The sequence below is a fragment of the Heptranchias perlo genome, chromosome 3 (genome assembly GCF_035084215.1).
Source record: "Heptranchias perlo isolate sHepPer1 chromosome 3, sHepPer1.hap1, whole genome shotgun sequence".
In the NCBI taxonomy this organism is placed as follows: Eukaryota; Metazoa; Chordata; class Chondrichthyes; order Hexanchiformes; family Hexanchidae; genus Heptranchias; species Heptranchias perlo.
This window is the reverse complement of record NC_090327.1, coordinates 95,250,636-95,273,884: the sequence shown is the minus strand read 5'-3', so window position 1 is coordinate 95,273,884 and position 23,249 is coordinate 95,250,636. Positions and strand designations below refer to the sequence as shown.

Sequence of the window (23,249 nt, the reverse complement as noted above, 5' to 3'; positions counted from 1 at the left end):
TCCTACTTTCCAGCACTTCGTCCGTAGCCTTGTAGGTTATGGCATTTCAGGTGCATATCCAGGTACTTTTTAAAAAATGTGATGAGGGTTTCTGCCTCTATCACCCTCTGGGTGAAAACATTTTTCACCTCCCCTCTAATCCTTCTACCAATCACCATAAATCTATGTCCCCTGGTTAATGACCTCTCTGCTAAGGGAAATAGGTCCTTCCTATCCACTCTATCTAGGCCTCTCGTAATTTTGTAGACTTCAATTAAATCGCCCCTCAGCCTCCCCTGTTCCAAAGAAAACAATCTTAACCTATCCAATCTTACCTCTTGGCTAAAATTATCCAGCACTGGCAACACCCTCGTAAATAATGCAAGTGAGAATCAGGCTGAATATAGAAAGTACAGAGAAGTGAAAAAGGAAATAAGAAGGGCAAAGAGAGAGTATGAGAATAGACTGGCAGCCAACATAAAAGGGAATCCAAAAGTCTTCTACAGGCATATAAATAATAAACTGGTAGTAAGAGGAAGGGTGGGACCTATTAGGGACCAAAAAGGAGATCTACTCATGAAGGCAGATGGGATGGCTGAGGTACTAAATGAGTACTTTGCATCTGGCTTTAGCAAGGATGATGATGCTGCCAAAGCCACAGTAAAAAAGGCGATAGCCGAGATACTGGATGGGCTAAAAATTGATAGAGGAGGTACGAGAAAGGCTGGCCGCACATAAAGTAGATTAGTCACCCCTTCCGATGGGATGCATCCGAGGTTGCTGAGGGAAGTAAAGGTGGAAATTGCAGAGGTACTTGCCATAAGCTTCCAATCCTCCTTAGATATGGGGGTGGTGCCAGAGGACTGGAGAATCGCAAATGTCACACCCCTGTTCAAAAAAGGGTGCAAGGATAAACCCGACAACTACAGGCCAGTCAGTTTAACCTCAGTGGTCAGGAAACTTTTAGAAATGATAACCCGGGACAAAATTTAATAGTCACTTGGGCAAGTGTGGATTAATAAAAGGAACGCAAGCATGGATTTGTTAAAGACAAATCGTGTTTAACTAACGTGATTGAGTTTATTGATGAGGGAACAGAGAGGGTCGACGAGGGCAATGCGGTTGATGTGGTGTATATGGACTTTCAAAAGCCATTTGATAAAGTGCCACGTAATAGGCATGTCAGCAAAATTGAAGCCCATGGAATAAAAGCGGCAGTGGCAGCATAGGTACAAAATTGGCTAAATGACAGGAAACAGTAATGGTGAACAGTTGTTTTTCGGACTGGAGGAAGGTATACAGTGGTGTTCCTCAGGGGTCGATATGAGGACCACTGCTTTTTTTTGATATATATTAATGAGTTGCCCTTGGGTGTACAGGGCACAATTTCAAAAATTTGCAAATGACACAAAACTTGGAAGTGTAGTGAACAGCGAGGAGGATAGTGATAGACTTCAAGAGGACAAAGACAGGCTGGTGGAATGGGCGGACACATGGCAGATGAAATTTAATGCAGAAAAGTGCGAAGTGATACATTTTGACAGGAAGAACAAGAAGAGGCAATATAAACTAGAGGGCACAACTCTAAAAGGGGTGCAGGAACAGAGAGACGTGGGGGTTTTTGTGATAAAGCAGTTAAAAAAGCATACATGATCCTGAGCTTTATAAATAGAGGCATGGAGTACAAAAACAAGGAAGTTATGTTGAACCTTTATAAAACACTGGTTTGGCCACAACTGGAGTATTGTGTCCAATTCTGGGCACTGTACTTTAGGAAGGATGTGAAGGCCTTAGAGAGGGTGCAGAAAAGATTTACTAGCATATTTTCAGGGATGAGGGACTTCAGTTACATGGATAAACTGGAGAAGCTGGGGTTGTTCTCCTTCGGGCAGAGAAGATTGAGAAGAGATTTGATAGAAGTGTTCAAAATCACAAAGGGTTTAGATAAGGTAAATAAAGAGAAATTGTTTCCATTGGCGGAAGGGTTGAGAACCAGAGGACACAGATTTAAAAAGTGATTGGCAAAAGAACCAAAGGCGACATGAGGAAAAGCTTTATTACTCAGCAAGTGGTTACGATCTGGAGAGCGCTGCTTAAAAGAGTGGTGGAAGCACATTCAATCGTGGCTTTCGAAAAGTAATTGGATAAATACCTGAAGGGAAAAAAGCAGGGGAATGGGACTAACTGGATTGCTCTTACAAAGAGCCAGCATGGGCTGAATGGCCTGCTGCTGTACTGTAACCATTCTATGATTCTATTCTACAATAATTCCATGTTGGAATGTGAGAAGTGTGGTGACAACACATCGGTGTCCTGATGGACTATACCAAAACAGGACATAGGGTTGTTCTGACTGCACACACTGCAAGTATCCAGCCTCAGTCATTTTGATCGATGTTCGTCCAAATCCTACTCTGCACACCACATAGCAGCTGGATCAAGGTCATCTTCATCAGAAGGTTGGGATCAAGTCACCTGCCTGGAATAGCAAGCATCTTGGGAAATGAAAGGAAGGATAGGGGAAAAAAAATATATAGCATGGAGTGAAATTTGGGCTCACTCCCAATCACATTAACCAACTGTATACTGAACCATCTGTTTCAAGAAATTACAGGCACTGAATCTTAAAAAAAAACGTTCATTTGAAATGTTTACTATTCATGTGAACTTACCATGATGGATGACACTGTGATCCAATAGTTTTTGCATCAACTTGATTGCTGTGTCCCTATCGCCAGCATCTTTGTGATCTAGAAGCCAATCGATTAATTCTTTAGCGACAAAACAATTTGGATAGGTTCTAAGATGATATCGCCGATCTTTGATAACTTTTTCCTCATGAAGCCTTAGCCTGAAAGCACAATTGCAATAATCTAATGAAGACTAAAACCACATTTTAACACCAAAATATTGTGAACTGCGAAGACAACAAGAGCTTCTTCTGACAACAGTCACCAGATATATCTAAACAAATTGAAGAGAGCGAAGAAATTGCTGATTAGAAACACAAACTGATCCAACCTTACTGCCAGATTATGAGTGACTTCACTTTAGCAGGGATAGATTAAGAAATTATTACAATAGCAGGAAATATTAAATAAATATATTTGTTGCAAGTAGATGAAAAATTAATCAGGGTTGGGCCACTGAAAGATCCCAAAGATGGCATGATATTCAATGACCAAGGGAAAGCAAATATACTAAATTAATTCTTCTATCCTAATTTATGAAGGAAGCAGTGATCAGTCTCCCAGGATAAAAGTTGACTTTCCTGGGAGGGGGAGAAGGGGAGGTATCAAAAAGAAACAGAAATATCAGATAAGGCAAAACTGACCAGTTGAGGAATTTAAAGGAAGGCACCAGGCCCGGATCGACTTCATACAAGGGTACATAAAAGAAGTGGATAACAAAATCAGTCATGTCCTTGCCACCATCTTTAGAGAATTACTAGTAATAGAAGCAGTGCCTGAGGATTGTAAAGTAGCTAACATAACATAAATCTTGAAAAGCAGCATCAGGTAACAGATATTTGAGCCCAAAAATCAGTTGTGGGTAAAATATTAAGGCATTCTTACAGAGGGGATCATGAAACACCTAGATAGGTTTGGTATGGTAAGAAGGTAGTCAGTATGGGTTTACGGGTAGGAGATCTTGTTTTAACAAATTTACCAGAGTTCCTTGAGGAACAGGTGGAGCTGGTTGGCAACAGAAATTCTGCAGATTAGATGTTTAGATTTCAGCAAGGCTTTTAATACTGTCACACAAGTGATTGGTTCACAAAGTAGCAAGGCTGAAATAGACAAGCTTCTGAAGTTTACTGAAAATTGGATAACCCTGAGAAAACAACGGGTCGTTGTGAATGGAGCTGTGCTGATATGGGAAGGGGATGCTCGCAGGATGCCATTTATAGTGTGTACAAATGATTAGGAGCTGAGGAAGAAAAGAAAGCTAAAAGGGGGTGGGTGGGGGAAGGGAAGTTTCAACCTATAGGGAAGAAACAAACCAAATACAAAAAGGGATCTGGTTAAGTTAGATAGGTGAGCTGATGAGCAGAAATTGGCTTTTAATGTGGAAGCATATATGGTAATGAGATTGGGAAGGAATATAAACTAAATGGCTCATAGGAAACAACACAGGGCATGGGGGGGTAGTCGTGGGTAACTGACTGAAACCAGCAATACAGTGATGAAAGCTAATCAGGTCTGGGGATGTATAGCCAGATCAAGACAGAAAATTCCAGGAGGTGACAATGAGACTATACAGAACAATGGTATGGCCACACGTAGAGTCTTGTACACAAATCTGGCCGCACCAAACTGATACCAAGCTTAAATCATCTAAACTGTAAGGAGAGGTTGAAGATCCTGGGATTGTTTGCTCTGGAGAGTAGAATGCTCAGAGCAGATATTATTCAAGATCCTTAATTGAACCCGATATATTAGAGATTGCCACAAACTAAAACTGGGCAATTCAAGCTCAAGTTTAGAAGGGCGAAGATCCACGGACAGTTTAGGTTTAACCAGTTTAACCAAAAGAAAAAGGCCAAAACAACAGATAGAAACAGACTGCCCAGGGAGGTAGAAAGAAATTAGGAATAATTTAAGGGAGAATTGGAAAGATATTTGAGGGGGTGAATGATTGTGGAAAAACCAAAACTAATAACTCTCAATTTGTTACAATCCAATAAAGAAATTAACTAATACCTGCAAAAGATTACAGTAACTTCCAAAGGACGTGGTCTTTGGCCAGTAGGAATATAGAATAGTTTTCAGCTTATTTTCTTAATCAATTGATGACTTAAAAAAAAATCTGGTTTGCTCCTCTCCCAGCTCGTGTGGAGCATAAATGCCGGCATAGACTAGGTGGGGTGAATGGCCTTTTCTGTGCTGCAAACTCTATGTAATAAAAGTACAAGAAATCTTTGGCTTGTAAATTAGACCCTTATCAAGTAAAGTAATTTGAAAAAAATCAAATCGAAGAATGAGTTCACCCATCTTTGCAACAGCAAAAACTTAAAGTACAAACTCCATACAGAAACAGATACAAAATGGCACTTTGGAATCATTCAATCCCTTATGAGTCTTACAGACTGCAATACAATCAGCCATTCATTATTCACTGTATCATGACATTTCTACAATGAACACATTATATTCACTCCAGTCTATTTCATGACTTCTTTATCCCACATTTTACAAAATCTCAATAAATCTTAAACTGAAGGAGGGATTGCAATGCACTTTGATTTGAAGGTTATTTACAAATTGTTCAACATTCATTTTCCAATAAACACAAACTTCATGCTATATTGCAGCTCAAAAGAGAGATGTTGCTCCCATTGTGACAAACAGAACTCTTTCTACAAAAAGACTGGAGATTCATTGTTGATTTGTTCTTTCAGTAGGGTTAAATGTAGGTAACTTACCGCTAATTTTTAAGTCAACAACACTTCCACTTCAGTCCTATAGTATGAATGGAATCTTTCACTTCCCTTCCTCCAATATCATTCCAATTTCCTCCCATATTGTACAAGCATTAACATACACTCCAGGAACTTGGTACATAATTTAGGTTAACATTCCAAATACTGTACTGAGGGAATGCTGCATTGTTGAAGGCACTGTCCTTCAGTTCAGATGGATATTAAAAATCTCATGGCACCATTTAAAGATGAGTTCTCCTAATATCCTGGCTAACACACTTTCCTTAACCAATACCACAAAAAACAGTTTAATTAATTAGTCATTCATCTCAACCATTAGTGGGATCTTGTCATGCACTAATTGGTTGTCACTTTTGTCTGTGTAACAGTCACTCTAATTCAAAGTGGTTCGTTTTATGTGAAGTGCTTTGGGGCATTTGAGAAATGTATTAATGCAAGTTTTTTATTTAAAGTTTCACAGGCATTGGCCCCCTAGTATCTTACCCAAATGTATAAACCTGAGCAATGAAGGTCATTTTATTGTAGAGGGCATCACAGCTGAGCCTGATGCAGTCTTCAACCCACGTATATACAAGTGCACTTTTCAGACGGGACCAACAGACAGCCACCACAAGCCATCCCCAATGATTTTTCTTCTCCCTTGCTCAGTGACAAGAGGCCATTTTTAGCACCTCATCTCTATCCCAGCTGAGGTCAGCTAACTCAGCACGGACTAGGGACTGAACCCAAGACCTCCCTTATCTATAATGCTCATGGTGTATTTAGCCAGAGAGATCCAAGGCCACAGCGTTTTATAACAAGGTACTTATGGATAAATTTGCAACAACTACATTAAAAGGTAAAAACAAAGAGAGAAAAAAGATAGCTGAAATTAATGTGTCAAGCAATGAAAATCTGTTGAGGAAATCCTGTTGGGAATTCTTAAGTGTATTTAATTGTGGTGTGTGTTATTTTTTGAGGAAATGGGAGATAAATGAGTTGGATGAAGGCAGGCAATTTCATGTGCCTGAAGAGAACTGAAACTTGAATCGGAGGTGGGGAAACAGGTAACCAACAGATGCTAGCCAATATCATGACACACCATAACATAGCATGGTGGCCCACGATAAAGATTCATGTCATGTGCATTTTACCACAGAATTATTTAGAAAAAGCTCAGATTGTTCCGAACCTTCACACTTCCGATACTTCCAAATGGTTTAAAAACATTTGGATATTTCACATTTCCTTTATACTGTACAAAAGTCCATGTTTGTTTCTTAAAGCATTTTTGTTCCTGAAAATGAAGCAATAGGAACATTTTTTTCACATCCTTTTTACTCCCTAGTGAATAAGGCACCAGATAAAATAAACTGATTACCACCTACCGTCCTCCCTCAGCTGATGAATCAGTCCTCTTCCATGTTGAGCATCACTTGGAGGAAGCACTGAGGTTAGCAAGGGCACAGAACGTACTCTGGGTGGGGGGCTTCAATGTCCATCACCAAGAGTGGCTTGGTAGCACCACTACTGACCGAGCTGGCAGAGTCCTGAAGGACAGAGCTGACAGACTGGGCCTGCGGCAGGTGGTGAGCGAACCAACAAGAGGGAAAAACCTACTTGACCTCGTCCTCACCAATCTACCTGTCGCAGATGCATCTGTCCATGACAGTATTGGTAGGAGTGACCATCGCACAGTCCTCGTGGAGATGAAGTCTCGTCTTCGCACTGAGGATACCATCCTACGTGTTGTGTGACACTATCACTGTGCTAAATGGGATAGATTCAGAACAGATCTCGCAGCTCAAAACTGGGCACCCATGAGGCGCTGTGGGCCATCAGCAGCAGCAGAATTGTATTCCAGCACAATCTAACCTCATGGCCCGGCATATTCCTCACTCTACCATTACCAACAAGCCAGGGGATCAACCCTGGTTCAATGAGGAGTGTAGAAGAGCATGCCAGAAGCAGCACCAGGCATACCTAAAAATGAGGTGCCAACCTGGTGAAGCTACAACTCAGGACTACATGCATGCGAAACAGCGGAAGCAACATGCTATAGACAGAGCTAAGCGATTCCAAAACCAACGGATCAGATCAAAGCTCTGCAGTCCTGCCACATCCAGTCGTGAATGGTGGTGGACAATTAAACAACTAACGGGAGGAGGAGGCTCTGTAAACATCCCCACCCTCAATGATGGCGGATTCCAGCACGTGAGCGCAAAAGACAAGGCTGAAGCGTTTGCAACCATCTTCAGCCAGAAGTGCCGAGTGGATGATCCATCTCGGCCTCCTCCCGATATCCCCACCATCACAGAAGCCAGTCTTCAGCCAATTCGATTCACTCCACTTGATATCAAGAAACGGCTGAGTGCACTGGATACAGCAAAGGCTATGGGCCCCGACAGTATCCCGGCTGTAGTGCCGAAGACTTGTGCTCCAGAACGAGCCGCACCTCTAGCCAAACTGTTCCAGTAGAGCTACAACACTGGCATCTAACCAACAATGTGGAAAATTGCCCAGGTATGTCCTGTCCACAAAAAGCAGGACAAATCCAATCCGGCCAATTACTGCCCCATCAGCCTACTTTCAATCATCAGCAAAGTGATGGAAGGTGTTGTCGACAGTACTATCAAGTGGCACTTACTCACCAATAACCTGCTCACTGATGCTTAGTTTGGGTGCCGCCAGGAAACTCTGCTCCAGACCTCATTGCAGCCTTGGTCCAAACATGGACAAAAGAGCTAAATTCCAGAGGTGAGGTGAGAGTGACTGCCCTTAACACCAAGGCAGCATTTGACTGAGTGTGGCACCAAGGAGCCCTAGTAAAATTGAAGTCAATGGGAATTAGGGGGAAAACTCTCCCTTGGCTGGAGTCATACCTAGCACAAAGGAAGATGGTAGTGGCTGTTGGAGGCCAATCATCTCAGCCCCAGGACATTGCTGCAGGAGTTTCTCAGGGCAGTGTCCTCGGCCCAACCATCTTCAGCTGCTTCATCAATGACCTTCCCTCTATCATAAGGTCAGAAACAGGGATGTTCGCTGATGATTGCACAGTGTTCAGTTCCATTCGCAACCCCTTAGATAATGAAGCAGTCCTTGTCCGCATGCAGCAAGACCTGGACAACATCCAGGCTTGGGCTCATAAGTGGCAAGTAACATTTGCAATGACCAAATCCAACAAGAGAGAGTCTAACCACCTCCCCTTGACAATCATCGGCATTACCATCGCCGAATCCCCCACCATCAACATCCTGGGGGTCAACAGTGACCAGACCAGACATATAAATACGGTGGCTACAAGAGCAGGTCAGAGGCTGGGTATTCTGCGGCGAGTGACTCACCTCCTGACTCCCCAAAGCCTTTCCACCATCTACAAGGCACAAGTCAGGAGTGTGATGGCATACTCTCCACTTGCCTGGATGAGTGCAGCTCCAACAACACTCAAGAAGCTCGACACCATCCAGGACAAAGCAGCCCGCTTGATTGGCACCCCATCCACCACCCTAAACATTCACTCCCTTCACCACCGGCGCATAGTAGCTGCAGTGTGTACCATCCACAGGATGCACTGCAGCAACTTGCCAAGGCTTCTTCGACAGCACCTCCCAAACCCGCGACCTCTACCACCTAGAAGGACAAGGGCAGCAGGCACATGGGAACAACACCACCTGCACGTTCCCCTCCAAGTCACACACCATCCCGACTTGGAAATATATTCGCCGTTCCTTCATAGTCACTGGGTCAAAATCCTGGAACTCCCTTCCTAACATCACTGTGGGAGAACCGTCACCACACGGACTGCAGCGCTTCAAGAAGACGGCTCACCACCACCTTCTCAAGGGCAATTAGGTATGGGCAATAAATGCCGGCTTCGCCAGCGACCCCCACATCCCATGAACGAATAAAAAAAAACTGCAGATTCCTGATTCAGTAAAATAATGGGGTAAAGGTTCCTTGGATACTTCACTGTTACAAATCGAGGGTTTGAATTAGACTTGTCCCTCTGTTAGCTTCCAAATTTCACAAAGCTTTGTCAGCAACAGTGTGTAAACCTTGGTTCAGTGGTAGCACTCTCATGAGTCAGAACGTTGTAGGTTCAAGCCCCACTCCAGAGACTTGAGCACATAATTTAGGCTGACACTTCAGTGCAGTGCACTGTCAGAGGTACCATCTTTCAGATGAAAGTTAAACAGAAGCTCCGTCTTCCCTCTTAGGTACACAAAGATTATTTTGACATTATTCAAAGAAGAGCAAGGGAGTTCTCCCAGTATCCTGACCACACTTATCACTCAACTGAAACAGATTATCTGGTCAGTTATCTCATTGCTGTCTGTAGGAATTGGCTGTGAGCAAATTGGCTGCCACATTTCAACAGTGACTACACTTTAAAAGTACTTGATTAGCTGTGAAATGTGCTACATAAATGAAAGTTCTTTTTTTCTTTTACAGAATGCCTCACAAGAACATTACTACACAATGCATTGTAAGAGATTGTCCAGAACAAAATTGACTTTCATCAGCACAGTTCTAGTTTTGCACAGCTCAAGGTGAGTTTGTAGTTAAATTGGAAACCAGAACTGATTTTGGAGCCAATCCAATATCCTAAGTGCATTATACCCAGGGTATTAGGTTACAATTACTGCTGAAGGAGGCAAAAATATGAATTCTCCGACATTTCTCAAATTACATTTTCCTTCAGTCATCTTTTTGGTTTAGATTCTATAATTGCTTTTACTGTAACGTTTCTATCCTGCATCGGCTTGTTTTTATAAACCTGCTGAATGTTAATGTCATACGTTTACTAGCTAAACGTATCATAAATGCCGTACATTTAATGGAAAAATAGGCATCACATGTGAACTGCTCCCTCACCCCAAGGGACAAACTATCCTCTTGAAAACTGCCATTGCAAGATTAAGTGTTTTGTTGTAAAACTAATTTCTCCAATAAAGCCAGCATGACTGCTTAATTGAAATAAGATGACTATTGGAGAAAATTTAAGAGAATGCATTATATAAAGAAAGCCCAAATGCAATACTTCTGCTTAAAAAAATTGATATTAAAACTTCACAGCAAGGGTACTATACTTTGGAACTGAAGCAGTCTTTCCTCCACTACAGTGATCAAATTTGAGGACAGTAAAAAAAATTTTTGACTTTGTGAAATCAGAAAGTAAAGTCCATTCCACCTCTAGTGATAAAAAAGTGACGTCAAGAGTACATTGTGTTGTATGTGCCAGACTATGGTTGTTTTAGGACTTGAACTAGGCAGAAGTGGATGGTAATCAGAGCAGTTATATAAAATATCAACACTTAACCTCTCTACCTTTAATCGTCCCACAAACACACAGATCTGTAAATTGCACATTAGTGTGGCATGTGAAAGCCACAAATTTCACACATTGTTCTTGTGACAAGAAACTCTTTCATTTAGTTTATAAAACATTGATTACTTCTATACTTTAATTAAATTCAAATGTTTTCAAACTTATTGGCAGGCTGGAACATGTAATAGTAGTAAGAGGCAAGATCTTTGACAGTTTCAAAAGTCCAATCTGTATCAAGCTTATAAATTATGGTCTACTGGGAAAAAAATAAATTCCTCCTTACTCTTGCATACCAATTAAATATCAATTACAGCCTCTGCAGTGTTATAGCATCACTTCTATGGTTCACCTCAATCGTCTAAAATGTGTACAACTTTCAACACTGCATCAAAAATGAACCCTTTAATGTCACCAATTGTGAACTTTGTATTCATTAGGATAATAAAAACAATAACTATCAACATCTGATCAGTTACGTCAGTATTGTGGCTAAACTCAGCAATTTGAGTGGAAAAGGAAACCGTGTTTCTGATAATATTGCACAACCGATAATACATTAAAAATTCTTATGTCTGCAGGCACTTCCCTGTTGTCACATTTTTGTCACACTTATTCCCCCCCATAATAAATCCCTATGTCCACATTTATAATAGAAAACACCTACGAGGTCAACTAGTAGATACTGAAGTAAAGATATTTCCCAAACTATCCTCAGGTTTAACTCCTGGTTTGTGGCAAGTTTTCTGACCTCAATTCAGGCCACCAGTGGGGATACTACGATTTGCAATATTGCTCCCAGGCTATGGAGGGAAAAGTCAATCAGGGTTCCCACTTCTCATCGCTATCCAGTGGGCCCTGCTGGGAAGTCCATAAGTAGGATAAATTAAGGTCAGTGCTGATTGATGGTCCCCAGTCAAACAGCCTGCTGACAATCATTGCCTGAGCTCACACATTATGTTGTGGATTCAATAGCAATATAAATTCTACAATATAAATACAAAACAAGTGCAACCAAAAATTCAATCAATTCAAATGTCACTTTAGAACAGGATGAGAGCCAGTCTTTCAGCACATACTATTAGATAATCTGTAGCCTATTTATGTCTCTAGTTATTCTTCTTTTCCAAGTTACTTTAAAAAGTGCTTATAGATCAAAAAGATTCACTCACTGTAACCTCTGCTAATGCAACAAGACTATGCATACTTGCCCTGTATACAGATGCCTCATGCCATCAATCAGGTATGCACTGGCTGTCCCCAGAGGCGATCAGTGTTTCAATGCATATTTATGTTTTGTGCTTTACAGCTGACTCAGTAGAACTGTGCATCATGTACCAACTAACGCTACAAAGGTCACTAGCACAGGGATGGCTTGTGAAGTGTAGCATCTATTCACATCAACACACTGTCTCCTCTTCTCCTCCCCGCCCCCATCCATCCATCAGACTTCTTCCTTCACTGCAAAGGGCTGGTTGGTCTGTATCATGGACTTCTGCATAGCCAGCACCAAATGCTGCTCTGTAATTGAAGTGTCAGCCTTGTCTTAGTGTCGTTCACCTCAGAGTCAGAAGGTGATGCGTTCAAGACCAACTCCAGAGACTTGAGCACATAATCTAGGCTGGCACTTCAGCACAGTTCTGTGGGAGATGCAGTCTTTCAAATGAGACATTAAACCAAGACTACAGTCTGCTCTCAGATGGATGTAAAATTTCCCATGGCACTATTCGAAGAAGAGCAGGGGAGTCCTCCCAGTGCTGTGGCCAACATTTATTCCTCAACCAACATCACTAATACAGATTATCTGGTCAATTCTCTCATTGCTGGTTTGGGATCTTGCTGTGAATAAATTTTCCTGCATTACAACAGTGACTGCACTTCAACAAAGCACTTTTGAACATCTTATGACCGTGCAAGGCACTATACAAATGCAAGTTCTTTGTTCTACAGACGAGTTGACTGTGACCTTTTTCTTTCAGAGATGGAGAAGTGGGTTATGGGCACCAGGCAGGACAAGTCCTTTAACAAGGGCAGGCAAGTCTGAAGGTCCTTCAAGGCTGGGATTCACATCCACAATACTGTAATAAGATCATTCAAGATTGGGATGCAAGTCCACAACAGCCATTCTTGCTCCCTCCACAGATATTTGCAGTACTTTTTAAAAAGCTGTATTAAATATAATTTTCAGATGAAAACTAAAACTTGAATCCAGGAAAGCTGGGGACAGAATATTATTTTAACTAATGATGATCAGATATGTCGAACACAATCTTCCACATGATTCAACATGAACATTTTAAGCATTAGTTTATGACAAAAAAAATCTCAACAATAAATCTGGTTGGCAAAAAAAAGCACACAAGCTGCTATCTTGAAGGGAATTCATTTTAAAATATTTTGGAACAGTTACTATTAGATATTTTTCTGGATTACTGACATTTCAATAAATTTTCTGATTGAAATTACATTCTAACCTAATCCCTGGTTATTCTCCCCCTCCTCCCAAAGCTACAATACAAGAACTACAATAATCTTTAAAATTTACTTAACAGTAAACATTTTTTAAAAAATGAATTCTTCTCCTGAAGCTGAGGGACATCAGGGCATGGATGGAACACTATCACACCTGAGCATCCAATGTCAGAAAACAAGTATTTCATAGCCTGACACAGAATAAATCTCCACTCCAGCCAAACAACTCATTTTAACTCGAACCTCAGATGAGAACACTCTAATTCACTGGACTAAACTTTATTTAATTTTGCACCAGTCATTTTATGGGATCTCTGAAATTACCAACTTGCAGGCAGTTTCATGCTATAGTTTTGTACAAGATAGGAAGTAATTAAATAATGCCTAAATTTCACATCGAATTTTGGGGAGAGAGGAAGCAGAGTGGGGGGGGGGGGGAAGGAAGAGGAAGAAGAGAGTGGGGGGGGGGGGGGGAAAGAGAAGGGACAGGAAGAAGAGAGTGGGGGGGGGGAAGAGAAGGGAGAGGAAGAAGAGAGTGGGGGGGGGGGGGGGAGAAGAGAGAAGAGAGTGGGGGGGGGGGAAGAGAGAAGAGAGTGGGGGGGGGGGAAGAGAGAAGGGAGAGGAAGAAGAGAGTGGGGGGGGGAAAAGAGAGAAGGGAGAGGAAGAAGAGAGTGGGGGGGGGGGAAGAGAGAAGGGAGAGGAAGAAGAGAGTGGGGGGGGGAAGAGAAGGGAGAGGAAGAAGAGAGTGGGGGGGGAAGAGAAGGGAGAGGAAGAAGAGAGTGGGGGGGGGGGAAGGGAGAGGAAGAGAGAGTGGGGGGGGAGAGGAAGAAGAGAGTGGGGGGGGGAAGGGAGAGGAAGAAGAGAGTTGGGGGGGTGGAGAGAAGGGAGAGGAAGAGAGAGTGGGGGGGGTGGAGAGAAGGGAGAGGAAGAGAGAGTGGGGGGGGTGGAGAGAAGGGAGAGGAAGAAGAGAGTGGGGGGGTGGAGAGAAGGGAGAGGAAGAAGAGAGAGTGGGGGGGTGGAGAGAAGGGAGAGGAAGAAGAGAGTGGGGGGGGGAGGGAGAGGAAGAAGAGAGAGTGGGGGGGTGGAGAGAAGGGAGAGGAAGAAGAGAGAGTGGGGGGGTGGAGAGAAGGGAGAGGAAGAAGAGAGAGTGGGGGGGTGGAGAGAAGGGAGAGGAAGAAGAGAGTGGGGGGGGGTGGAGAGAAAGGAGAGGAAGAAGAGAGTGGGGGGGGGGTGGAGAGAAAGGAGAGGAAGAAGAGAGTGGGGGGGGAGGGAGAGGAAGAAGAGGGGAGGGGAGGAAATGAAGAGGGGGGAGACTGGCTTTTATCTCATTAATCTGGGTTGGATATGTGCCCAAATGAAACAGTGAGTGAAACCAATCCCATTTATACAATTTTTTTCACCTTGTAGTTTCACATCATAATATTATGCACACAGCTTTAATAAACAAACCATGTAGTATAATAATGTACTGATTCATACAACCAGGAGGTCCCAAGTCCAATCCCTGTTCGGTGTTGTGTTAGCCAATCACAGAGCTCTCACCAGCATACCGGAGAGCTGGCAACACCCATGGAACTGTACCTCAGACAGTTACCACTCCAGGAAAGGATGATTGGGTGGGGGGTGGCATTGTTAGGGGAAAAAAAAGTTTATATTTTTATATCTTCCCCCCCAATCCAGATGAATTAAATCAGTATAGAAGATTTAACATCTTCACGATTCTTCATTATGCTACCGTTCTCCAATACCCTTATAGATCATTTACTGCATTATCTACAGCACATCAAGATTCGAAATCTAATGCAGTGAATCATGTCCAAAAGCATCAACATTCCCATAATCCCTGAAAATATACAGCACTTTCATAACACAACGAAGGAGCTAGTCATTTACTGAAATATACATGAAGCAACTAATGAATGAATTACCAGTAAATAACGGTTATTTAACCTTTCTACATACAAGAATAGGTGCCTTTTCCCCATTTTTTCCCCCAATTAAACAATGATGGATTTAACACTAATATATGGTGGGGGGGGGGGGGGGGGGAAGGTAGTGAAGAAAGGAGTTTCCTCTCCCCTCACAACTAATTAATCTTCTTGGATGCATGGATCATTATCATACTAAAAGGCATGTTTGTAAAAGATATGTGCATACTTTCTATTAGCTTCTATTGCTGTTAAATGATGAATGTAGGAATGAGAAGAGGTTGAGCTGCATCTGTGTGCTGAACTTGCACCAAAGCTCTCCAACTGGTTTTCGAATATCACAATTCTGAGTTGCTGACAACTTCCAACGCATTTCATTCATTGGAAAGTCTGTTCTTTTACAATAAAATCTTTTTGTATTGATGCCCGACAAGACACTAATGGGGTCATTTTAACTACCCCATGGCAGGCGGAAGAGGGGCAGGGTAAATTGTTTAATATGGGAAACCCGACCCCAATGCACCTACTTCCGGTTGAACATAGAAAATAGGAACAAGAGTAGGCCATTTGGCCCTTCGGGCCTGCTCCGCCATTCAAAATGATCATGGCTGATCGTCTAACTCAGTATCCTGTTCCCGCTTTTTCTCCATATCCCTTGATCCCTTTAGCATTAACAAATATATCTATCTCCTTCTTGAATACATCTAATGACTTGGCCTCCACTGTCTTCTGTGGTAGAGAATTCCACAGGTTCACCACCCTCTGAGTGAAGAAATTTCTCCTCATCTCGGTTCCAAATGGCATACCCCGTATCCTGAGACCGTGACCCCTGGTTCTGAACTCCCCATCCATCGGGAACATCCTCCCTGCATCTAGTCCCGTTAGAATTTTATATGTTTCGATGAGATCACCTCTCATTCTTCTAAACTCTAGTGAATATAGGCCTTGTTGACCCAATCTCTCCTCATACATCAGTCCTGCCATCCCAGGAATCAGTCTGATAAACTTCCATTGCACTCCCTCCATGGCAAGAACATCCTTTCTCAGATAAAGGTGACCAAAACTGCACACAATACTCCAGATGTGGTCTCACCAAGGCCCTGTACAACTGCAGTAAGACATCCCTATTCCTGTACTCAAATCCTCTTCCAATGAACGCCAACATACCATTCGCCTTCCTAACTGCTTGCTGCACACGAATGCTCACTTTCAGCAACTGGTGTACAAGGACACCCAGGTCTTGTTGCACCTCCCCTTTTCCCAATCTATCACCATTCAGATAATAATCTGTCTTTCTGTTTTTACAACCAAAGTGGATAACCTCACATTTATCCACGTCATTCTGCATCTGCTATGTTCTTGCCCACTCACCCAACTTGTCTAAATCACATTGGAGCCTCTTTGCATCCTCCTCGCAGCTCACATTCCACCCCAGCTTTGTGTCGTCTGCAAACTTGGAAATGTTACATTCAGTTCCCTCATCCAAATCATTGATATATATTGTGAATAGCTGGGGCCCAAGCACTGATCCCTACACTGTACCACACTAGTCACTGCCTGCCACCCGGAGAAAGACCCGTTTATTCCTTCTCTCTGTTTCCTGGGGGCAGGTTGGGGGTCGGGCGAGTAACTCACTCGCGAGGCGGGTCAATAATTATAATATGTTAACGTGGCTCCGTGCCTCAGATTTTGTCAGCCATTTGGATTTAACGCCTCCAGCATGGGTTTCCCGAGGCTCAGGAAACGCGGCAGCTGAAGAGACTCGAGTTCTGCTGGATCCAGCAGGTAAGTGCTTTTCCAGCATTGCGTGTGGGCCAGGAGGAGCAGGAGTGTTTCCCCCCCCCACCCCCCACTCCGTCCCCGGACCCTCAAGCCAACTTGCCGTGATCACTAGACGATCCCCCCCTCCCCGTGATCCGATCTCTCTTCTTCTCCCCCCACCCCTCTCCTTTTGCAGCAGGCTTTCCCACCTGCCAGCCTCTCAAAGCTGGCTGGCTGCTGGGCAGGAAACAGCAGAAAAATTCTAATGAGGTCCTGCCGTTAAATTCGGCAGGACCTCTGCCTTTCCTGGCTACTGACATGTGCCCATGCTTCCTCCCACAAATATCTGGGCTTAAGTGTTTTCCATAAAAAGGACAGAGCAGCTAGTTTGAGAAATTAGGTGCTGATTAGTATATGATGTCACAACATACTTTAACATTTGGTAAAAATTCACCAATGAAGGTCACAATGTTACTTGTAATACAGTACATGCCAGGATCAGTTGAGTGTCACACAGGTGGACACATGGAGAATATTCCCCTCCAGTGACAATACAATGTCTACTTCACATTAACTGTGGTTGATGCAGTCTGCATTGATTATTGATTCTACAGCTGTTAATATCTGAAAACTGATCTTTGCAGCAAGGTTTATTAATGAGATTGTTCCATGTTTCCATGGCTTCCATTACACTTGTAGACCAACTAGGGCAAGGTTACTTTTTTTAAAAAAATGGAGAATATCTGGATCAGTGTTACAGTCCCTGGAGATACTCCACAATACTAATGTATTTCAGTACCAATCCAGCACACATTAAGGGAAGCACATCTATAGTTTCTGGTGTACTTTATAGATTTTTCAACAGGAGCCACTGAAATGATACTGCAACTGTGAAACACTTTTAACCCTTCATGGGTAAAATTTTTCACCAATGGAAGAAACAACACATTTTCCGATTACATGTGGAGTATATTATTTTTAAACCACTCCCCTAAACAAATGAAATGAAATGGAAGCCAGAACAAAGGAACTCTTTTTTTTGTTCCCAGTCACAAGGTAGTTCTCTTGATGGATTGTCAGCGCCTCCACAGAAAAAAAATGTACTTCATTAAATACAAAGTCCTACATATTGGAAATCCTCCCATCTGAGAAGGGGGGGGCGGGCGGGGAGGGGAAGTGAGGCAAAAGCAGTCTCAGTTGGCCAACAGAGAGAAAAAGGACTTACATTTACAGAGCTCCAGTTGAATGGCTACCACGAGTACAGGCAAGAAAGACCAAACGGCTACACCAATCGCTTCCCTTGTGTTGAAACTGCTATGATTTTCTATTAAGGGGGATTGGATTGGGGGGAATGAAAAATAAGAGCAAAGGTGTGAACAAAAACCTGTTGAGAAGGAGAACCTTCACCACACGGACTGCAGCGGTTCAAGGCGGCGGCTCACCACCACCTCCTCAAGGGCAATTAGGGATGGGCAATAAATGCTGGCCTTGCCAGCGACGCCCACATCACATGAACGAATAAAAAAAAATGTTTTGTTTAAAGCATATCCTGGTCTTGGTTTGTGGTTATTTTCATGATCCAGTACCGATGAGATTTTAATTAGATTTCTGACTCGGTTTAATAATTAAGTTAGTTTATTATGACTGAATTTAATAATTAAATAAATTACTCGCTACAATTAACAAAATTAGAGACTCAATTTTATTTATAACTTGAGCTGTTGTATTCTGAACTATTCTGGATAACTTGGGATTTGTGTAGGATGGAGCTTGGGAGGCCAAAAAAATAGGTCATGGAGTCTGGAGGCGATGAAGCCTTAGATGAAAGTTTCAGCGACAGTGGGGGTGGAGCTAAGAGTGGAAATGGAAGTATACGGTATCGGTAATGCACCAAAAGTGTTGCTCCCATTTTAAGGTCTGCTCCTGATATCTTGCAGAGTGCTTGGATCCTTGCGGAGGAGGTAATTTTGACAAAAACATGGGTCTCTAACATTGCATGAAAAGGGCTGATCAGACAACTTACAGCAACAGTGTTGTCGACCAAGTAGGAATTGATGGCAACACAGTAATTATATACATCTTTTAAGCAATAAAAGATCCTAAACTGTGCAGGTAGACCTTCAGATGGAAATCAGGCAACGTACAGCACAGGCCATGAATTGAACATGGAATCTTCCTAGTCTGTATGGCTCAATGCTACAGCATATAGTACAATTATTTACTAAGCTATTGGGAAAAAAAGATGAGCTTTTTATCCTGTCTGTATCTAATGAACGTAGATGTAATCTCAATAAGCAGGTGGGTTACACTGTTAACAAAATGCTGTACAACCTGCTCAATAATTAAATGTGTCTTCAAAAGTCACTAATAATACTTGCTTGTTGAATTTGTATATTGTGCACTGTACATTCAAATATTACAGTAAAGGTCAGCAGAATTTTAAGACAAAAGAAAATACACAGAATCAGCCACAGTCCACATTATAATCGGGGGCATGTTATAACAGAGGACTTGCTCGTTCAAGTTCCTGTGGCTTAGTTGATTATCCAAGCTCATCATAGGTCAAGCCATTGTATTATGCAGTGTTTTTTTTTAAAACCTACTGTAAGCAGAATAAGAGCATGAGTACTTGTGATCAGTGTGTTGACTTATGATAAAGACTCCCACATTTCTTCCTTTAAAAGAAAACAAGCAGACAGGGCTCACCACCAAAAATTCCATCAAACATCCAGCACATTCCCTCTTTGAAGAAGTGACGATTTTTCAGGTATACCACATACAGATTAAATCCATGATGTTAACTGCATCAGGCCACATCCCAGTCAGAGCTGAAAACAGCCATCCAATGGCATACCAGCACCTCTAATCATGATTGCAATGAGTTGTCATATCAGATTGCATTATAATGAATTACTGATATTAATTTAGACCACTTCCCAAATGATTCATTGGGTATATATACCATTTGGTGCAATGCTGAGCCATCCAGACCACCAAGGTTGCAGTTTAACCCCAATCTCCAAAGAGTTAGGCGACCTCGTCGGGGCAGAGTTCGGACATTAGAAAGAACAAACTTGCATTTATATAGTGCCTTATCACATCACTGGGACACCCAAAAACATTTCACATGCTTTTTTTTTGAAGAGTAGTCACTATTGTTACGGAGGCAAGTGCTGCAGCCAATTTGCAAATCATCAAATTAGATGAATGACCAGTTTTAGTAGTGTTTTTGAAGGGAGGATGTTGACCAGTACATTGGGAGAACTCCCTGCTCTTCCTCAAATATTGCCATGGGATCTTTTACAGTGGACTGGGCATTGGTTTCACGTCTCAACAGAACAAAGTTGATACAGTCCCCACCGCTTATAGTTTGTGTGAACGACATTTGGCCATTATGACCCGACAGCTGAGATCCTGGAGGTGGTGAGCAATGCAGCGTGGGATCAAGCTATCTTCATGGACTGAGAACCTCCTGGCCAATATCTGGGTTACTTTCTATCAGTTTGCATTTATCTGTGTAACATCCACTGCTTCGCAATGTAAACAGAAAATAGAATCCTGACAAGTGCTGTTACTTTCAAGCATGTTTTAAATCACAATTTAATGATTTTTTTAAAAGCATATATACTTTATTTATTTATGTACGCTTGTTTGTAATTTAAGTCATCCCAGACCCAGCCACAAACAAGGCAGTTTAACAACGATTAATAAAGTGTACTATGCAATTCTAAAGGCAGGTTTAATTTATATGGTAAAACCTAATCATTTGAATGCAGGCAAATGGCAAAACCACTGTGCTTTGAAGAAAACACATTAATTCAACTTCTGATGTTTAGTATTTGAATTTCAGAAACACCAAGTAGAAATGAAATGCAATTAGTGAGTAAACACAGCTGTTTCTGTCCGAAATGAAACAGAGCACCGGCAACACTGAAATTGAAGTTAATGCACATGGGTAATGGTTATCACTTTTTGGCTGATACAAGTGACTGCCCGTTTTAAACGTGGACTTTTTAAGTGGTGGGGACTGTATCACCAAAACTTCTCTCAAGTGTCTCTACTGTTAGGGATGAGGGGCAGTGTTTCCATTTTTGATCATTATCCAGTGACCCCTGTTTGAAAGTACATGAATAGGTGCAGATGTGAGGTGAAAATAGGATTAAATTTAGCTACAATGCTTTTCACAAATAGCCTGCCATCACTTATAACCAGACTTTGCAGGGAAGCTATTTTACTCTCCGTGGTGTTAATATTGTGGAAGTAATGCCGCAAAAAGTGAACACCATGGCGTTATTCACTTTTATAAGACCAGGAGCATTACAGCGTGTATTGCACAATGTATGGTAGTATGTAGAAGAGCATGCCAGGAGCAGCACCAGGCATACCTAAAAATGAGGTGCCAACCTGGTAAAGTTACAACACAGGACTACATGCATGCTAAACAGTGGACGCAGCATGCCATAGACAGAGCTAAGTGATCCCACAACGAACAGATCAGATCAGATCAAAGCTCTGCAGTCCTGCCACATCCAATTGTGGATGGTGATGGACAATTAAACAACTAACGGGAGAAGGAAGCTCCGTGAACATCCCCATCCTCAATGAGCCCAGCAGGTGAGTGCAAAAGACAAGGCTGAAGCGTTTGCAACCATCTTCAGCCAGAAGTGCCAAGTGGATGATCCATCTCGGCCTTCACCAGAGATTCCCACCATCACAGAAGCCAGTCTTCAGCCAATTCAATTCACTCCACATGATATCAAGAAACGGCTGAGTGCACTGGATACAGCAAAGGCGATGGGTCCCGACAACATCCCGCTGTAGTGAAGATGTGTGCTCCAGAACTAGCCGTGCCTCTAGTCAAGCTGTTCCAATACAGCTACAACACTGGCATCTACCTGACAACGTGGAAAATTGTTCAGGTATGTCCTGTCCACAAAAAGCAGGACAAATCCAATCACTACCCCATCAGTCTACTCTCAATCACCAGCAAAGTGATGGAAGGTGTCATCGACAGTGCTATCAAGCACACTTACCCACCAATATCCTGCTCACCGATGCTCAGTTTGGGTTCCGCCAGGATCACTCGGCTCCAGACCTCATTACAGTCTTGGACCAAACATGGACCGAAGAGCTGAATTCCAGAGGTGAGGTGAGAGTGACTGCCCTTGACATTAAGGCTGCATTTGACTGAATGTGGCATCAAGGAACCCTAGTAAATTTGAAGTCAATGGGAATTAGGGGGAAAACTCTCCAGTGGCTGAAGTCATACCTAGCACAAAGGAAGATGGTAGTGGTTGTTGGAGGCCAATCATCTCAACCCCAGGACAATGCTGCAGGAGTTCCTCAGGGCAGTGTCCTAGGCCCAACCATCTTCAGCTGTTTCATCAATGACCTTCCCTCCATCATAAGGTCAGAAATGGGGATGTTCGTTGATGATTGCAGTGTTCAGTTCCATTCGCAACCCCTCAGATAATGAAGCAGTCCGTGCCCACATGCAGCAAGACCTGAACAACATCCAGGCTTGGGCTGATAAGTGGCAAGTAACATTCGCGCCACACAAGTGCCAGGCAATGACCATCTCCAACAAGAGAGAGTCTAATCACCTCCCCTTGACATTCAATGGCATTTCCATCGCTGAATCCTCCACCATCAACATCCTGGGGGTCACCATTGACCAGAAACGTAACTGGACCAGCCACATAAACACTGTGGCTATAAGAGCAGGTCAGAGGCTGGGTATTCTGCAGCGAGTGACTCACCAAAGCCTTTCCACCATCTACAGGGCACAAATCAGGAGTGTAATGGAATACTCTCCACTTGCCTGGATGAGTGCAGCTCCAACAACACTCAAGAAGCTCGACACCATCCAGGACAAAGCAGCCCGCTTGATTGGCACCCCATCCACCACCCTAAACACTCACTCCCTCCACCACCGGCGCACTGCAGCTGCAATGTGTACTATCGACAAGATGCACTGCAGCAACTCGTCAAGGCTTCTTCAACAGCACCTCCCAAACCTGCAACCTCTATCACCTAGGACAAAGGCAGCAGGCGCATGGGATCACCACCATCTGCACGTTCCCCTCCAAGTCACACACCATCCTGACTTGGAAATATATCACTGTTCCTTCATCGTCGCTGGGTCAAAATCCTGGAACGCCCTACCTAACAGCACTGTGGGAGCAGCGCCACCACACAGAATGCAACGGTTCAAGGCGGCGGCTCACCACCACCTTCTCAAGGGCAATTAGGGATGGGCAATAAATGCTGGCCTTGCCAGCAACACCCACATCCCATGAATGAATGAATAAAAAAAGTATACAGCTTTATTTAACTTTGCCACAGTGTTTAATTGTTGTGC

At 42.9% G+C, this 23,249-nt stretch overlaps 1 protein-coding gene across 6 annotated transcripts in view; it reads right to left on the bottom strand.

Annotated features, from left to right (window-relative positions):
* deptor (DEP domain containing MTOR-interacting protein) overlaps window positions 1-23,249 on the bottom strand; it is a 65,093-nt gene that overhangs the window by 36,051 nt on the left and 5,793 nt on the right. For 4 of the 6 annotated variants that reach the window (XM_067980879.1, XM_067980884.1, XM_067980878.1 and 1 more), the window contains exon 3: window positions 2,652-2,830. In XM_067980879.1, coding sequence (XP_067836980.1) covers window positions 2,652-2,830 — 179 coding nt within the window. Of the gene's footprint in view, window positions 1-2,651; window positions 2,831-4,682; window positions 4,875-23,249 lie in introns of all 6 variants that reach the window. The other 2 variants (XM_067980882.1, XM_067980883.1) reach the window with 2 other exon arrangements.